Below are 20,035 nucleotides of genomic sequence, written 5' to 3' on the forward strand. Positions count from 1 at the left end.
GAGAGAGAGAGAGAATATGCCCAAAGCTCAACCATCGTTGTCTTCCACGCAATCTTCAAGGCATAAAAATTAAGACGATGGATCCTGAAGTGGAAAGCTTGGAGGATTTAAAAATCAAGGTTGGCAGTATGATTAAATGTGTCAACCTCGTTCGCAAAACAATGATCTGACTCGGAATCTCAAATTTAGTGAACATTCCTCATGTTTAATTTAACATTGATCTACAGAGTCCGAAAAGACCATCTGAATGTAACTCGCAAGCTTCTTTTGTTTGAGTATAAACTCAGCACTAGCATGATACAATGTACGATACTTAGACTCAGTGCATGAACGAGCAATGGTGGGTTGCTTTTTAGAACACCAAGAGACTTAAGTTGGTGTCTAGATAAACAAGATATCCATATGTAGAACGACGAGAATCTGTACACCCAACTCAATATATCAACATCAGCTTATGAAACAAGAAAAGTATGGTGGCATTTAGGACCAAAGAACAAGCCATGATCAAGTGTGCCTTTGATGTAGCGAATGATGCGTTTGGCAGCAATCAAATGCATGGCTTACTCATGACTTGAGAGATGGAGTTAACAACAAAAGCAATGTCAGGACATGTACATATGATCGAGGGATTGGGAAGGAAATCTCCCTTAAGAGACAATGAGAATTGCCTTTGTTGATATTGGTGTGTTGACTAGTTTACTAACATGTCATGCTTCACAAAGCATACTTGAGTTGACTGATATGAATTATAAATTATGAGATGTAACTTGTAAACTAAGAAAGTAAACCACGACTTAATGCATCAATAAAACTCTTTAAAAGTCTATCATCACAATCGATGATCACAATATCATTCACATATAGTATAAAATAATTGGACAAGTTTTAGTTTATCACCATGTGGTTTTCTCTAGACATCATATTAATCCCTCCTCGTTTAATCAATAACACCCTTTGGCTTTCAATTTTAATCGGCTATGCCTAATTGTTTTTTTGTGACGTTCAAATTGAACGTTAAGTTTGATCTGGCAATGACAAACTCAATGAGTGGGTCTAGAGGAATGGCAAAATTCATATCTTGACCCTAAAACATTTCTCATCAAAAGATGCCTCCCTTCTTCGTGTTGACTTCGTAGGATGCTCTTGGTACACCAACATCCCTTTTCTTCTTGTCCATATGTTTTAAAGAAAAGTAAATTAGCTATAAGACTCGATAACAGCTTTGCAGTAAAGGACACTATTAATTAGTGGTTGTTTAGTGAGAGTGCCATAAAATTAAATATATTCACGTATTGGTGGTTGGTAGCTAGATACATCGAGGATGATGACGATTGTACCATCACTAGGGTTAATGTTTGTGGAGGGCACTTTTGATTAAGGGTAATACAACAGTGAGATAAGCATGGCCGAGCCCAATATATGTCCCTTTTGTCTAAGTTAGCGAAAACTAGGCCCAGCAAACTTCGAAGAACCGAGAGTCCAAGGAAGTTTACTGTTGTATTCTTCCCGGCGGCACTTTCTTCATTAACGACGGTAATCTGCAATTGCGTTTCTTTCAATGAAGGACTTAGCAAAGATGTGCATGGCGTGAGAGCTAGAAAAACATGAGTTTAAGAAGAAAAGATCCCGACAGTTATTCAAAGAAAGGTATAGATATAGGGAATTGCTTGGCTGAGAATTGCATGGGTTTGCATATCTGGTTTTCTTTGGGTTATTCTTTGAATTTGAAGTGGTCAATGAGATTAGATAAGGGCTTGGGAGAGAAGCATGGTGTGAGAGATGTAGCATGGTAGAAGAGGAGTATTAGAAAGCTTGCTAGCCTCCTCCATTCTGGTTGTCCCCTTTGGTTGATAGCAGCAGCTATTTATAAACAATTCAAAAAGCTGTGGAATCTTGAAAATTTTTACTGATAGGTAAAAAGGATGGCTTGGTAAAAGCATATATTGGTTTTTGTAGTGTCTTTTTGGTTTGTCAGATTGTGTCTAAGGCTATGTAATTATAGAATAGGCTTTGAAAGATGTGATTGTAGGCTTTGGGCAGTTTTCACACAGAAAATCTAAAGCTGAGATTTTGCTGCTATTTTGCCTCATATTTTATTATATGACTGGAATTAAACAAGTTATTTATTTTTGGTTTGGATCTTTTAAAGGGTTTGGGCTTGGCTTTTGGGCCTCTCTTTAAGAGTTAGGTCGTTAGGCATGAATTTCGGTCTCAAGTCCAAAATTACCAACGATCCTAAAACTAATATCAGACCTCATGCTTTTCCGTTACCTTCCACGCCACAACTATTCTTGAAAGCCCTAAGTGTATGAATGTGGCTTAGGTCCAAGTGCATGGCATGGTGTTTTTGAGTAGAATTCAGCTTAAAGCATGAATCAGCCTTGACGAACTAATTGGGCCTGCTAGCTGGATTTTTGGGCCTCAACAATATTTATATTGATGCTCGCCAGCAGTCACGCTCAACAATTCATCATGAACGTGAAGTTAAGAGAAGTCTCGATGAAGTTAATATGTAGTTGTTTGATGCCACATCAAGGTAAGGATACAACACAGGGACAGAACCATGATTTGATAATGGAGTAAGCTAAATTTGGTGGTGTCCTATAATTTGGGCGAAAACCAAATTTTTTTTTTGAGGTCTTCATCAAAACCTGCATAAAATCGATCTCTCTGATATCCTAACAAGAGAATTTGGTGCTAAAATCAGTCCTAACATTACTAGAACACTCAGATCTGCATACAAAGTTTATACTATCTAATTGCAAATGGAAAGCTATTAATACAAATTACAAATGGTTTTCATTTTTTTTTTCTGTATTATAGGGTGATATATATACTAACATTTTTTTTTCCCATAATGTTGAGTGGGCTACAACAAACCTCAGCCCACCCTTGGCTCCGTCCTTGGTACAACATGCTGATCGATATAAAAAATGCATTAATGGTTGTAACCTATAAGATGAAATATAATATTTTTAACGAGTGACATTTTAAACAAATCTATTATAAACGTCTACATAGAAGGAGTTGAAATTGCACACCTATTTGTTGTAGGTAAATCAGTACATGTAGTGCGAAGAATCCCGATACCATTATAACCCGAGTAATTGTTTTTGACAATGTTGACTCTTTTAATTGGTGAGAATGTTCCAAAAGGAATCAACATCGACAAAAATCTTAGTCTTGACTATGCGCTTCCGTAGTAATCATATCTATTTCACAGTTCACCCTTCCTTCTCCTCCTCCACCTTCTCATTCATTCACTTCCACCACCACCACCACCGTCGCACCCCCAAAAAATCATACTATATTATGCACACGTTTTTTTAGAAATCGTACCCGTCAATGTTACCTAATCTTAACCAAATTCCCTACACTTTCTCATCACTTGAGTTAAAACTAACCTAAGGTTTAGGAAATTTGTAACATAAGGGATTATGATAACATTAGGCCATCTCCAGTAATAGAGGTTATAGAACAAAATCCTAAATTTTAGTCTTATTTTGGTCTCCAACAACAAATCAGAATAGGGCTAAAGTGTCATGAAAGGGCCAAAATGCCATTAAAAAGGTCAAACATAGCCTTTTGGCTAACCCAGGCTAAACCAAATTGTGGTCCCATATATCAAATTAAAAATTAAAAGTATGCATGTGAGTTTATTGATGAAGGGAGCCCTTCTAGTGAGAACTATTAAGTTGAAGACTTTTCCGTTTATGGTTTAAAAGACCTTTTTTTTTATCACATTTTGACATCTCATCCGTTCATTTTTTAGGTTTATATGAGTAGATCATTTCTACAAATTTTCAGTCAAATTGGTGTTCGTTAATATAACAAACTAGATCAAGTTAATGGACGAACCAAATTTGTTAAATATGAACCGTTCAAGTTCATAATTGATAAATCACACTTATGAATGTCTTAACAATTTTCAATATAGCTGAAAATTTAAAAAAAATGATCTACTCATAAATACCTATAAACTGAACGGTCAAGATGTGGATATAAGATCAAAATGTGGGATAGGCCGAAAAGTCCTCAATAAGTTCTCAACTTAATGGTCCTCATTAGAAGAGTTTCATATTGATGAAAACCCAAATTATGACAATTGTCTAGTTTCTATTGGATAATTTCATTCTAATCTCATTATAACGAACTCAAAATCAATGCTATGTAAGTGATTAATGCAATAAATGGCTCATATCTTATTTTGTTAATATAATTACAACATATGCAAAATATTTATTTGTTTAAAAAGTTAATTCAAAAATTAATTTTGGTCCAAATTCAAATATTGTTATAATGAATTAAATCTATAAGTGAGAAATTCTACGGTATCTACCCGTACATGATATCCACATTTACAATTGTGATTACATATTTGTAGTAAAAGTGAAAACTATTGAAAAGTATAATGTGAAATCATAAAATATTAAAGAGGCTAAAATTTGGCTCTCTCTTACTGAAGATGGTTTAGTAGTCTATGAATAAAAAATATTATTTTCGAGGGCTAAATTATAGCCCTGTCCCAATTTAGCCCTCTCATATTAGAGATGGCATTACAATGAATAAGTGACCAATATGATTTCCAACCCTAAACACCCCAAACTTGAGCAATACTTTTGCGAACGACATCCATATGTCACGTAAGACTAATACAAAGAAATTGCAAATCGTCCGACCAGTAAAGAAGCCTCGGGAAATATTTCATATTTTGATTCACAAATGTGTAGATATATTTGAATGGAACGATGTTGATTAAGGAAATTACATCAAAGAGCATGTGAGTGCGCTTATCTCAAAGAGTTTAATTTGCTACCATAAAAAAAAATAAAAAAAATTCCCCCTTGATGCTGATAATAGTATGACAAGTTTAATTTAACTTAAGTTTTAGTTTCCTTAAATAACTTCAAAAATATTTGTAAAGTAAATGCGTTTTCCGCACGTCATAGTATGAGAGGTGATTGGATCGCGGGAGCTATCATTAAAACATACAAAGTGGTCAGAGTGCGGGAAAACGGTTGATGTATGAGGTAATTGAAGCATATACAATAATCAGCGCGTGAGTTCACATATTTAGTAATTCAATTCAAAATTTATAGTGTGAAATACGATATAACTGACTGAATTTTAAAATATAGTTTAACATTATTTTTTTCCCTTAAGTTTTATAACTGTCTTTTAACATGGACAACACTACAACCAAATTCTACCTGCCATGGTACCATCGTTAACACCTTTTCAACTACTTTGCTTGTTCAAGTTGGGGGATTTCACACGGTTGACGATGAGATTTCACACTATTTGGAATTGTTGAAGATAGTAACAACATGTTACTCCACAGTATGAAGCTGATTTCACTTGCTTTTCTGATAATCCACTGTAAAGAAAAGCTGATGAAAAAAAAGAAGAATATAAAAGAGTGAAAGAGAAGGACCGCAAGTGAGAAGAAAAGCTTAGAAGAAACCCAAAAAACACAAGTACTCCGTTCAAAAACCAGCTAGCAGTTCATAACCAGTGATCATGAAAACAGAATAACAGCTGAACAAGACTGAAAGACTCCACCTTTCCCCCTTCTCTCTCTCTCTCTCCTCCTAAACACACACTCTCTCTAGACTCTAGAAGAGAAGATTATGTGAGAGATCAAGAGATAGATAGGAGAAGAGTTTGATGAGGAGAAGAAAGAGAAAGAGGAGAGGGAGAGGGAATATGGGTGGTGAGAGAAAGCTAGAGAGAGAGTGTGATGGAGTTTCCACGTGTCTGGAGGTGAGTGGTTGCAAGTTTCAAACAGCAGGAGCAACATCAACGTTAAACAGGAACAAGAAGCTACCCACTTCATCTCTCTCTTCCTGCCATGTCAGAGTGTTTGTAATCCCGTCCCTATGACCCCGGCGAATCCGTAGTTGTGTGTTGTTGCTCTCTCTCTCTAGAAATCTCAAACTCTGTTTCTCTCTCTAGAACCCAAAAAGAAAATTAAGAAAAAAGAGAAAAAACAAAAACTATCTCTTTCCTCTCCTATTTATTTCCATTTGTCTCCCTTCGCTTTCTCTCTCTCTTTCTCGTATCTGCAGCCTCTCTCATTCTCTCTCCTCCGTGCCCTAAACCCCCGTATCCCTTCTCAGCTCTCCTCCCTCAATCTGAGCCTCTTGCTCTGTTTCTTGGGCTTTTGATCCATTTCCTTGATTGGTAAGCTTCTCAATCCATCTGGGCACTCCTTAATTCTTGGGTTCTGGTTTGGTGCTTTTGCTTTTTTGGGTATGTGAATTGGGAACTTATCCTTGTGTGGTTTCTTGCTCATTTTCACTTGGGTGTTGTGTGATTGCTTAAAGATTGTGTCTTTTGAGCTTTGATTGCTTAAAGATTGTAGCTTTGTTTGGTTGGTGTTCTTGGGTAGTGTCATTTCTGGTTTGGAATGTGTGCTGTGAGTCATGGATTGGTGTTTGTGGTTGGGAGTAGCTCAATGTGTTTGCATGATTGGGTTTTTGTTTGATTTGGTTGTTGGTTTCGTCACTATGGTTTGGAAATGATGGTTAAATTGTTCGGTTTTTGGGTGTATAGTGTGTTGGATTTGGATGTAATGCTTTAGTGTGCTAGTGTTTTCGGCAATGGGAACGTCTTGTTATCGGATGCTGCTTTGAATTTGGCAGTTGGCCTATTGCAATGTAGCTTATAGGCGGTAATCTCACGTCATGTTTAAGGGCAGCTGAGCTTATGGAGCAGTTGTTGAGGTTGAGCGAGGTGTATATTATGGTGTATACTGAATTCTGAATGGCGTTCAGATTTGCTTACCTTTGCTGAATTGACTAGTATTTGGTGTAGACATCTACATTTGTTCTCTTTGTTGTAACGGTTGAACTGTGCTTTTCAGAAATTGCAGTGCCTAGTAGAGCGTGTAAAAGCTATGATGCCTTGAGCAATCTCAATTCATGATGAGCTTGTTGTCACTGTTGAACAAGTGTGTAAGACTCGGCTCTAAAAGATGAAGGATAACAGCTCGTCAACAAGTACAATGCTTAACAGAAATTGGGTCTTGAAACGTAAGCGTAGAAAGCTTCCTTATGGACCTGCTGTTTCTAATGGCAAGGAAGACAGTTCAGCACCATCAGAATCTCAAGGGAAGACATCTTCTTCTGCTAAACGACAGCTGACTAATGAAATTATTTCTGATCGACTTTCGTCCAAGAAGAAAGGAAATGATGGGGTGAGTTATCCTTGTGTAGCTTTTTTTACATAACCCTAATGTGCTTTAAGCATGTTCTTACTATGTGCAACTTCTGTTCTAATCTAACACTCTCTCGTCCAGTATTACTATGAATGCGTGGTCTGTGACCTCGGTGGTAACTTATTATGCTGTGATAGTTGTCCTCAAACCTATCATCTCCAGTGTCTTAATCCCCCTCTTAAGGTACACATATTGTTTGGTACTTTGGTTGTTATTTTTTTTCTTTTCGTGATCCATTTTCTTCTTGTTAGATATGTACTAACGTCCAATTGCGTTTCTTTTGCAAATTCTATTATTGTGGAATTTTCCACATGCAGAGAATTCCAAATGGGAAGTGGCAGTGCCCAAATTGCTGTAAGAAAAGTGATAGGCCAGAGCCTTTAAATTATCTAGCTGATACCATTTCAAAACGAGCAAGGACAAAGACTGCCACTTCTAAAGCCAAAACTGAAATTAAGTCACCTGAAAAAGAGAAAGTTTCGCAGATTTTTGGGGACACCATTGTTGCGAAGAAAAGGTCATCAAGCAAAGGGAAAGCTCGTAGAGTTAAATCCTTCGAAAAGAAACCATTTTCCCAGATAGATTTACCTACTAGCACGAAGGCTGGTCATTCATCAGCTGGCGGTTCTGTGGAGGGTATTTCATTGTCTGTGAATGTTGGGAATGAAATTAGATCTAACCTTTCCCCACCAGATGATTCCACAGACAAAATGTTGAGCTCTCCAGCTAAAGAAGTTTCATCTCATTCTAAAATATCAGAGACATATGAAGAAGCTCCAGAGGCATCTATGGCAAATGAAGAAGCTCCGGAGGCAGCTGTGATAACTGGGGAAGCTCCTGAGGCATCTGTGGCAAATGGAGAAGCTCCGGAGGCAGCTGTGGCAGCTGGAGAAGCTCCTGAGGCATCGATGGGAAATGGAGAAGCTCCTGAGGCATCGATGGGAAATGGAGAAGCTCCTGAGTCATCTGTTCCTCCTGAAGTGAAGCCTGACCTGTCTTGTGATGATGCATCTCCGCGTAAGACCATTGTTCTTGCCATCACTGCTGCTGCTGGCAAGGCTAGAAAAAGAAAACACAAAGGCAATAATGAGAAGAGTAAAAAGAAGCGCAGGACAGAGAAATTGAAACCTGTTATTGATATTTCTAAACATTCTGGATCTAAAGCAGATACCTCAACCCCAGGGACTCATATTCGTAAAGCACTTCGCAAGCATAAGTCTCTCAACCATGGGGTTTCTGCATCTTTATCAAGGGAGGATGTTGCAACCAAGAGTTCAGATGTCCAGATGAAACACGAGGTATTTTCCACTTGTTTATTTTCTGTGATTTGCTTCTTGGGTGTGCTGCTGCTTGTATGTGTATTTGCGTTCTGTATGTTTCTGCACAAATTTTGTGTTTATTACACCTTTTCATAAAATTTAAGTTTGGAGACATGCTTCGTGGTGGCAATTTGTTTCTCTTGGTTGCTTTACGAGGATAATCATTCTTTTGTCCTCACACATAAGCACAATCACAAATTTAGAAAATAACCCATAATAGAACTAAAGAAGAACTCTGCAACCGATTTCCATGAATATACGTTTTTGACATCACAGAAGCGCTCTAGCTCTTAGACTGAAGTTGACAGAATTTCAACCCTCCTTGAACATCAGTCCACACCTTGTGGCAGTTATCTTAGCTCCACACTTTTAGCTAAGGTTTAATACTAGCAGGCATTAATAGAAGAGTATGCATAACATTTTCTTTATGTGAAAGCAATTTTGTTGGTTCACATGGATCATGTGTTGCTGACTATTGATATACTTTTGTTACCATGGTTATTAATATCAGATAAAATGCTCTTGAATGTGTCTATTGTCTTTTTGTCGGTTCACATATATGTAAATAAGGTTGTGTTTGTTTCAGGATCTTACTGAGGAAGCAAAAGACCAGTCTCATAATGCAGATAAAGCTGGAAATTACGGAGTTGAAACAGTAATGCAGAAGGATAGTCTTACTACTGAACTTCTGCAGGTAAATGAGTTTTCTAGAACACCCTTTAAAAAAAGAGTATGGATTTTCTATAATACATGAATATCCTTGTTTTTGTTTATCACTTTATTGTATAGATGTAGATAATGTGTTTTCTATTTTGGTACTTAATATTGCGGTATTTACTTACAGATTACTATATTACGTTGTTTATGTCACAGGTTGATCGGGTTTTGGGATGTCGAGTTCAAGGTAATCATGCTGACGCTTCTTGTCACTTATCTGTGACAGCTGTCCAGGACCTGATTTCTGATGATTTGCAAGTCTCAGAAAATCTTAACAGACTATCAGAGGAGAATTTTGCTTGTGAAACTGGCATGGATGGTGGGGCTGCTGAAAATCTCACTGAGGGTTGTCAAGAAGTTGTTAAGGGTGTTGATGGGGTTGACAACAAGAAAGACGATATAAGAATGGACAAACTACATGTGTATAGAAGGTCTATGAACAAAGAAGGCAGAAGAGCTAATTCCATGGATTTGTCGAGGAAAGATACCAAGGAGTTGGATCCTGCTGGCATAACTGATCACAGTCCAAACGAATCGGCTTTAAATGCTGATGATCCTGGAAAAACAAATGTAGTGACTGTAGGGAATATTGATGATAATTTGGACAGTCGTGATAAAGATAAAGAAGAGGCTTGGGAAATTTGTGAAGCACATGTGTCTGCCGATACCAATGATAAGGCAGATGTCAATGCAGAAACTGGAACTGATATCTGTGCTGAAAACAAAAGTGAAGAACCCACACCGGCTGAACGTGCAGCTGATGGTGTTGGGAAGGTGTCGTATGAATTTTTAGTTAAGTGGGTTGGTAAGTCTCATATTCATAATAGCTGGGTTTCTGAGTCTGAGTTAAAAGTCTTGGCAAAGAGGAAACTAGAAAACTACAAGGCAAAGTATGGAACAGCTGTTATAAATATATGCGAGGAAAGATGGAAGCAACCACAGCGGGTGATCGCGTTGCGTGGATTTAAAGATGGTTCAGGTGAAGCTTTTGTGAAATGGACTGGTCTGCCTTATGTTGATTGCACTTGGGAAAGATTGGATGAGCCAGTTATGAAAAATTCTCAGAATCTGGTTAATTTATTTAGTCAGTTTGAGCACCAAACGCTGGAAAATGATGCTCTTAAAGATGATTCAGCAAGAGGGAGGGTTAGCAGACAGCAAACTGAAATACATGCTCTGACAGAGCAGCCCAAGGAACTGAAGGGAGGTTCATTGTTTCCCCATCAGCTTGAAGCACTCAATTGGTTGCGGAAGTGCTGGCATAAATCAAGAAATGTGATCCTAGCTGATGAGATGGGGCTTGGTAAAACCATATCAGCTTGTGCATTTATTTCATCATTATATTTTGAGTTCAAAGCCACTCTACCTTGTTTAGTCTTGGTTCCACTTTCCACAATGCCTAATTGGCTTGCTGAGTTTTCATTATGGGCTCCTGAATTGAATGTCGTGGAGTACCATGGGTGTGCTAAAGCAAGAGCCATGATTCGCCAGTATGAATGGCATGCTAGTGTTCCAAACGAGTTGAACAAGAAGACATCCGCTTATAAATTTAATGTTCTTCTAACTACATATGAAATGGTTCTTGCTGATTCCACACATCTTCGTGGGGTCCCTTGGGAAGTTCTCATAGTTGATGAGGGCCATCGATTGAAAAATTCAGGAAGTAGACTTTTCAGCTTGCTTAATTCGTTCTCTTTCCAACATCGTGTACTGTTGACTGGTACCCCTCTTCAGAATAACCTTGGGGAGATGTACAACTTGCTTAATTTCTTGCAGCCAGCATCATTTCCTTCCCTGTCTACATTTGAGGAGAGGTTTAATGATCTTACAACTTCAGAAAAAGTGGAGGAATTGAAAAAACTCGTTGCTCCACATATGCTTCGTAGGCTTAAAAAGGATGCTATGCAGAATATTCCTCCAAAGACCGAACGAATGGTTCCTGTTGAGTTGTCCTCCATCCAGGCTGAATACTATCGTGCAATGTTAACAAAGAATTATCAAATATTGCGGAATATTGGGAAAGGGGTTGCACAGCAATCAATGCTGAACATTGTAATGCAGTTAAGGAAAGTCTGCAATCATCCATATCTGATACCCGGCACGGAGCCTGACTGTGGGTCTGTGGAGTTCCTTCATGACATGCGGATAAAAGCTTCAGCCAAGCTGACACTGTTGCATTCTATGCTTAAGATTTTGCACAAAGAGGGTCACAGAGTCCTTATCTTTTCCCAGATGACCAAGCTCCTTGATATCCTTGAGGATTATTTGGCAATTGAATTTGGACCTAAAACATATGAGAGAGTAGATGGATCTGTTGCAGTGGCTGATCGTCAATCTGCAATTGCGCGTTTTAACCAAGACAGAAGTAGATTTGTCTTTTTGTTATCAACACGCTCTTGTGGCCTTGGGATCAATTTGGCAACAGCTGACACTGTCATTATTTATGATTCTGATTTCAACCCCCATGCTGATATTCAAGCTATGAATCGAGCACATCGAATTGGACAGTCAAATAGACTTCTGGTTTATAGGCTTGTAGTTCGTGCTAGCGTTGAAGAGCGCATCTTGCAGCTTGCAAAAAAGAAACTTATGCTTGATCAGCTATTTGTGAACAAGTCAGAATCCCAAAAAGAAGTGGAAGATATTCTTAAGTGGGGAACGGAGGAACTTTTCAATGATTCTCCTGGCATGGATGGAAAAGATACAGGTGAAAATAATAGTAACAAAGATGAGGCAGTGCCAGATGTAGAGCATAAGCATAAGAAGAGGATTGGTAGCCTGGGGGATGTGTATGAAGACAAGTGTACGGAAAACAGCAACAAGATTGTTTGGGATGAAACTGCTATTTTAAAGTTGCTTGACCGTGAAAATCTTCAATCTGGACTGACTGATAATGCGGACGTAGATATGGAAAATGATATGCTTGGCTCTGTAAAGGTAAATTTTGAAATTTACATATAATGCATTTGGTTAGCTTTATGCTTGTTTGTTTAATGATAAAAGTTTTATTTATCAGATGCCACTTGAAATTGTTACTGTTAAGCTAAAACATAGGCACATAGCCTATTTGAATCTTGGATGGTCATGCATTTATTTGTAATTACAGTATGAAAACTTTTTGGTTTATTGCAAACTAGTCAATTCACATGCATTCTGTGCATGTTTCTTTGGCTCATCTGTTTTTATATATTTTAATTTTAATAGAAAAATGAAAGGTATGAGAAGTGGGTAGTAGAGCCTGGTTAAACTTTTCTTTTTTAATGTAAGTTATGATATTTTTTATTTTTCCCTTAATATATGAAATTATAAATTTGAGTGATATTAGTTAGAAGGGATAGTTCTTGGGTTTTTTAGTGATTACAAAAACCCAAGTATTCCCTTTATATATATTTCCCCTGATAACTACTTTATAAACATATTGAATAATGTTCTTCTCTGTTTTATTTTTTTCCTGATGATGTTCCAACTTAATGTTTAACCAGTCTATTGAATGGAATGAGGAGCCAATTGAAGAGCAGGGAGTTGAATCACCTCCTGGTGCAAGTGATGATATATGTGCACAAAATACTGAAAGGAAAGAGGATAATGTGGTTAATGCTACTGAAGAAAATGAATGGGATAGACTCTTACGTCTTAGGTAACAATATCTTCAAACTGTCACCTATATTAAGTATTAAGTATTTTAATGTGTTTTATTAAAAAAAAAAAGTATTTTCATGTGTTAGTACTGCTCTGTATTAATTTCTTACTAAAGTTCATATTTCTATCAATCTGCAACCAATTTTAATGTTTCTCACAATAAATATATCCTTTCTTCACAATTTGTGTAATAAAAATAGAACAGTAACTATCAAAGTGGATATGACGATTGGGACATATAAAATGTGCTGTACATGTAAAGGAGGAAATAAATTTAAAGGTTAGAGACACTTTTAAACATCCATTGACATCAATAGAACATGGAATATAGTGAGACATGAGGGAGAGGGAAATGAGTGACATGCTCTGGCCTGTTCTCTTGAGATCTATCTGGATGTGATGTGGGGAGTGGGAGTATCTGGTTCTTAAGAGTTGGATATAGGACTAAATCACGTTTCAGAAGCTGCATATGTAGAGTTGCCATAGTGATCACAATCGCTACAGTTCTATTATCTGATAAATACCTGCCTCATTTCTGTATTTGACTTCAGCGCACCTTGGTATATCATTGGAAGTATCCACCTCTGTTGAGTTTCCCTTTAGCTTTTGACAATTTGTGGCTGCTGCGAATTGCAGCTAACAGTGAAGCTTGAATGTGCACATTCTCTGTTTTTGTCTCTTTTTATTCTTTATAGTTTATTTGTTAGCATTTCTAAAATAAACTCCGTGAGGTTGGTGGCAAGGGGACCTATATGCTAATAAGGAGGCGGAAAATGTGTTTTAGATAAATTTTTAACATACTATATTAGATGTACATGTAATTGAAACTTTCTATTGTATGTGGTGGAGAAAGTTTCATTACATATTGATGGTAAAAAAAATTACTGGTCACCGAATCCATATTAGCAAAATACTAGCTTTGAGATTTTAGACTGCACCTGTGTTTCATATGCATATTGTTGGGCTTGTAGATGGGAGAAATATCAAAGTGAGGAGGAAGCAGCTCTTGGTCGTGGTAAGCGAATGCGCAAAGCTGTATCGTACAGGGAAGCATATGCTGCACATCCAAGTGAAACATTGACTGAGGTACTTCAGTTTGACTTGTGTTTGAAATTTTGAATGAAGTAATTGTGTTTGAATGAAGTACATTGCTCTTTGTGTTTTACTTTCATTTTTATCTTCTCTTTCACATTGCTTCAGAAAATGTCACTAGGAATAATGACTTTATGTGGTTGTGTACCAGCTGAGCTTGTTTCAGGCTTTCCCCTTCTGAACTGTTATGTTGATATGCAAATAGTTGCAACTTTTAAAGTTCTCCCGTTTGTCCCTTAGGCACCTGAAACATTTGGGAAAGATTATACTACATAACTTCAAAAATTGCTCATCTTTTTAGCTGATTTCTTATCTGGAGTGATTCTAACTTTTTGGTCTGTATAAGCAGAGTGGTGGTGGTGAAGATGAGCGTGAGCCCGAACCAGAGCCAGAGCGGGAGTACACAGCTGCAGGACGAGCTCTAAAAGCAAAGTTGTAAGTTCAGATTCTCTTCAAATAATTCTGCCTTAATTGCTTGATAATTTTTAGCTTGATGCATCTCGTGGCAACCGAGCATTTTTTTATTTTTTTTTAAAGCAGAAACTGTTTCGGATTTGAAGCAGAAAGTATTTCAGATTTGAGGTGACCATTGGGTTGTACTGTTGTAGGCATATATGTTTGATCATACTTCCTAAATCAAATCGTTGATTGTGAAATTTTTTGACTCTGGAAACGATTATTTACTGTTGCTTGTATTCAACAGTGCTAAGCTCCGTGCTAGGCAAAAAGAACGTTTAGCTCAGAAGAATGAAATTGAAGAACCTCGCCCTAGTGAGGGACTGCCTATTGAGTCACATCCTCAGGGTCCCATGAACACCGCCGAAGATGTTGATCAAGCGACCGGGGATCAAGCGGCTGGACTAGTTCAATTTCTCAGTGAGAGATCTTCAGTAATTGACTTGGAGGACAACAAATTAGATGCTTCTAAAGCCAAGACTGACTCTCCCTTAAGATTGGGCAAGCTATCAAAGCATAAAAGCAGTCGCCTTGATCTTTCTGTTAATCCACTTGACCACGTGTCTCCTGACATTTTATTTCCTCGACACCAAGTTCAGGGAACAATGACTCTTTCAGTGCCCCCAAATAATTTGTTACCTGTTCTGGGACTTTGTGCCCCCAATGCTAGTCAACTAGAATCATCAAAAAAGAACTCGAGATCAAATGGCAGACGGAGAGGAGCTGGACCAGAATTTCCATTTAGTCTAGCTCCTCATTCTGGGACAATGCCTGAAACAGAAGTAAATGGTGATGAAGTAAAGCTTTCAGATGCATCTGCAGAAGCATCACAACGCCTGAAGAGTAGCATCCCAAATAGTAGTTTGCCATTTAGAACGGTACTCTCACTCTATACCTCTCTCATTTTCTTTGTGTGTTGTGTGTGCGTAAGTGATGGTTTTATGCTTTGTAGAATACATGATCACTATGCTTGATTTCTTTGCAGTATCCTCCGGCTTTTCAAGGAAAAGGTTATGATCGCCCTGAAAGTTCTGGTGCCACATTTTCTGAATTCCAGGAAAAGATGTCACTGCCCAACTTACCATTTGATGAGAAATTGCTGTCAAGATTCCCGCTTTCATCTAAGAGCATGCCTACTCCACATCTTGACTTCTTACCTAACTTGTCCTTGGGTAGCAGACTCGAAACTGTCAATGGCTCCTTGCAAGAGCTTCCAACAATGCCACTGTTTCCCAATTTAAAACTGCCCACACAAGATGCACCCAGATATAATCAGCTAGACAGAGAAGCGCATCCCACCTTGGGTTTGGGCCATATGCCTACTACATTTCCATCACTCCCTGATAATCACAGAAAGGTGCTAGAAAACATAATGATGAGGACTGGTTCTGGATCAAACCATATGTTTAGAAGGAAATCAAAAGCAGATAGCTGGTCGGAAGATGAACTTGACTTCCTCTGGGTTGGTGTCCGTAGGCATGGAAGGGGCAATTGGGATGCGATGCTAAGAGACCCACGGTTGAAATTCTCAAAGTTTAAAACTTCAGAAGATTTGTCAGCAAGGTGGGAGGAGGAGCAACTGAAGCTTTTAGAAGGGTCGGCTTTTCCAGTGTCAAAATCATCCAGAAAGACTCCTAAGACCTCACAGTTCCCAAGCATATCTGATGGAATGATGACCCGGGCACTGCATGGAAGTAGACTTGTTACACCACCAAAGTTTCAATCCCATTTGACAGACATGAAGTTGGGTTTTACTGATCTTACATCTGGCTTTCCGCATATGGAAGCATCAGATAGACTTGGGGTGCAAAATGAGCAATGCCCTCCTATTCCAACGTGGTTTCATGACAAATTTCGGGGAAATTTTTCCAGAGATTCTGGTGCTGGACCTTCAGATAGACCAGGGACATCTTCCAATGTTCCCATGGAGCCACCATTTGTTGTCACTTCTTTTGGAAGCAGTTGCTTGGGTTCATTAGGTTTGAATCCCCCAAGCAGCTATGATTTGCAGCAGAAGGAAAATGAACAGGGTCCTTATAACTATGGGAAGTTGCCTAGTCTTCTGGATCGATCACTGAATGTTTTGCGTGATATGAATAATAATTTTGCAAGAGGTGAACCCAGTGCAGGATTCTTTCCTGATCCCAGGAGAGGATTTCTAATGGGTGACGATCTTGCTGGAAGTAGTTCAGCAAAGGACAAGTTACCTCATTGGCTACGGCAAGCTGTAAGTGCTCCTGCCAAACCCCCACAACCTGACCTACCCCCTACAGTATCGGCAATAGCTAGGTCAGTTCGATTGTTATACAGGGAGGAAGAGCCGACTATTCCTCCCTTTGTGATTCCAGGCCCACCTCCTTCACTACCGAAGGATCCAAGACGAAGTCTAAAGAAGAAAAGGAAACAGAAGTTACATCTCTATAGGCGGATTTCCCAAGACATTGCGGGAAGCAGCCACTTAAGTGAAAATGCTTCAAGCTCCATTCCTGTGGCCCCATCATTTCCATTGCTTTCACAATCAATGCCACCACCTCCAGGCCTTTCACCAATGGAATCTGACCTCACTATGCCTCGGAGTTTAAATATGCTAAACCCATCAGCGTTGTTGCCACATTTGAATCAACAGATCAAATCAACCATGGGGCTGTCTCCTGAAGCGCTTCCTCCAGGCCTTTCGAGAATGGAATCTGACCTCAAGATGCCTCGGAGTTTAAATATGTTAAACCCGTCGGCCTCATTGCTACATCTGAATCAACAGATGAAAACAACCATGGGGCTGTCTCCTTCCCCTGAAGTGCTTCAATTGGTAGCATCATGTGTTGCTCCGGGTCCACATCTACCAGCAGTTTCTGACATGACAAGCTCAAGCGTCCCTGATGTGAAGCCATCATTGCCAGATTCAGCTGACCAAGGAGGAAACTTGGATTCACAAGCTACATTGGCAAACGATGAGGCAAGAGATGAGGCTAAGCCAGGTTCACCTGTTAAGGAGTGTGATTCACTTCCGAAAGAAAGAAAAGCTGCTACTGGAAGTGGGGATTCCAGCAAGACTCGGTCAGATCCCAATAGAACTGAGCATCCTGATGCAGAGGAAGTATCTTCTGAGGGCACCGTGTCAGATCACCCTCTGAGTGACCGGGAATCGTAGGTGTTTTGTGGGAGTGAAAAATAACATAGTTATTCTTTCATGCTACTCAAGGCTCCAATGTGCTTGAATTTTTGTAGCTTTTATGTAGTTTGCCACAAACTAGCCCAACATAGGATTATTTAGGATATATTGTGTAAAGCTTTTGTATGGGAATGAAATATAGTGTTTGCCTTGTCAGTTTGCATTGTAATTGATCCATGGAGCTAGGTTTTACCCACGTCTCAGTTGACTGAGACAATTTCTGGATACTGTTGCTCAATCGGTTTGATAATCGAAGATTATTGTTGTAGTCATCGTCGATGTGATACACCGCTTTGTATGCAGCAGAAAGAGTTGAATTGCTGAACCAAGAGTGAATTGCAGATTTGCAGTAGGTTGACAAGTGAATCTCTCACAGCATTCTTCTGCAACTCTGTTGGACATTTGAGCAACTGATCCTGTTATTCTCCCTTGTATATATTTGCCCTTATTGTTCAGAATTTCGGTTGTTTAGTGCCGGAAAGTTCATGCAGAAGAGACTTGGTGTAGCAGTAACATCTAGAACTATCACAAGATTATTGGAATGGGACCTTCATGTCTTCCTTCTCTGGGACACTGAGACTTGCTTGTATTTCCCACTAGGATACAAGTAGCCGACAGAGGTGAAAAACCTGTAAACCCTCTTAATGTCCGGTGACTACTCAGGTTTCAATAATTCAATGCTACAGAATTTGATAATGTTGCAGCACAATTTACATGGCCAATTTACTTCATTCTGATTTTACTTTTGGGGTAAAATTGCCCATCATGTTACTTTGGATCCTCACAGTATGGCAGTTGTGGGATCATGTGGGATGTTTTTTCCAGCCCTGCTGATAATGAACCTAGCAACATTAGCAGCACCAGAAATTAAATTAAGGAGTTGTTTATAAACTTGAATAATTAACCATTTTTCTACCTTGCTATCTTGTCCTGGTGATCTGATTCTGAACTAAACTTTTATAACTAGTAGTCAGCAAAATGAAAGAAATAGAAGAAAAGAAGATAGTCAGCAAAATGAACTACCAGTAGAAACATTGTATAGGCTTGTTAGCCATCAAGGTTGAACAAATCTCAGATGTCAACCTCTACTACTATACAAAATACCCATTACAGCACAGGATCATCACTAATCTTCATCTAATCTTCATAAGTCCTTGGTTTTTCTAATGAGTGGTGGTGGTAATTAGTCTTGGACAAGAGGCTACAGCTGGGTTGGCCACAAACCTTGAAGAGAAGGCATAGAACTTGTAGTAGTCTTGGTCATCTGACAAGTTCCCATAGCCACTGGCATCAAAGTTGAGAGAATAGCTCAGTGGATCATACCGGCATTGGAATGAAGAACTTTTTGCACAGCCTACCCTCCTTCTCTGTTTCCTCAGCTTCCTCACCAGTTTGGCCAGACAAGTACAATGAGAAGATGAAGGTGAGGCCTTGATGCATTTGGTGGTGGAGGTGGTGGTAGTGGTGGCTGTGGTGTCTTGAGGTTCATGACCACCAATCTTGGTGGAGCATGTGGTCTTGGGCCATGAAAGATGCCACATTGTTAGGTTACCTTCACTAGTTAGAAGTGTTTGCTCTTTGGAAGAATGTGAGTTGAGAACTGGAAACAGCTACTTGGCAAGTGATGTGGGAAATGCAAAGGGAGTTTGGATATGTGTGTATTTATAGGAAAAGAGTGAAGGTGAGGAAGGTGTTATCCTAATTAACAATTAGTATTTGCAATAAAAAAATAAATAAATAAATAATTTCATGCAAAGCCAAAGATTGAATGGTTTTGGTGTACATTTCAATGCATCGTCCACATGCCAAGTGACAGAAAGCCATTGTGAGCCTAAAGCTAGGTTTCAAATGGAGAAGAACTATTATATTAAGGGGAGGTTAATCACCTTGGAAGCAAAGGGTAGGAAGGTCATTAGGTAATCACTACTAAGAGAGAAATGATTAAAGGTTGTGAATAGCAGTGGCATCCCAGTACCCGATATGTATAAAGAGAATCTGAAGATTGTCAGAGAGCAGCTAGAGAAATAATTTGACTGAGATGATGATCCAAGTGGAGAGAGCTATCCCTAATATTATTCTCAAGCAGTCCCACCTATCAACTCTTGACTGTCAACAGCAAAGATCTAATCCCATGATTTGCTCATAAAGTTGTTCATAAGAATTAAAATGATTGTCTTAAGAGCAACGGAATCAAATTTGCTGACTAACAACTTTGTTCTTCATGTATGACCGACGAATCATCTCTCTCTTTTTTTTCTTGTCTCTCTCTCTCTCATTTTTAATTGGTTGGTCATATATGAGCAAATTTGATTCGAAGACCAACACATGTATGTAATGGTTGTATTGATTTTGAGTGTGGTTTTTCTTTGTTGATGATGCAACTGAAATAACTTGCGTGTGAAGGTGGCAGAGGGATCAAAAACC

The 20,035-nt window shown here is 38.8% G+C and overlaps 1 protein-coding gene across 1 annotated transcript; it reads left to right on the plus strand.

Annotated features, from left to right (window-relative positions):
- The first annotated feature begins 5,996 nt into the window (after nucleotides 1-5,996).
- On the plus strand, nucleotides 5,997-18,622 carry LOC101294831. The gene is made up of 11 exons (XM_004293729.1): nucleotides 5,997-6,183; nucleotides 6,866-7,198; nucleotides 7,301-7,402; nucleotides 7,537-8,517; nucleotides 9,125-9,232; nucleotides 9,412-12,192; nucleotides 12,738-12,892; nucleotides 13,866-13,980; nucleotides 14,336-14,421; nucleotides 14,690-15,320; nucleotides 15,428-18,622. The coding sequence occupies exons 2-11, from the start codon at nucleotides 6,977-6,979 to the stop codon at nucleotides 17,588-17,590; spliced, it is 7,344 nt and encodes a 2,447-aa protein (XP_004293777.1). The 5' UTR covers nucleotides 5,997-6,183; nucleotides 6,866-6,976; the 3' UTR covers nucleotides 17,591-18,622.
- The last annotated feature ends 1,413 nt before the right edge of the window (nucleotides 18,623-20,035 follow it).

The sequence above is a fragment of the Fragaria vesca genome, linkage group LG3 (genome assembly GCF_000184155.1).
Source record: "Fragaria vesca subsp. vesca linkage group LG3, FraVesHawaii_1.0, whole genome shotgun sequence".
Taxonomy (NCBI): Eukaryota; Viridiplantae; Streptophyta; class Magnoliopsida; order Rosales; family Rosaceae; genus Fragaria; species Fragaria vesca.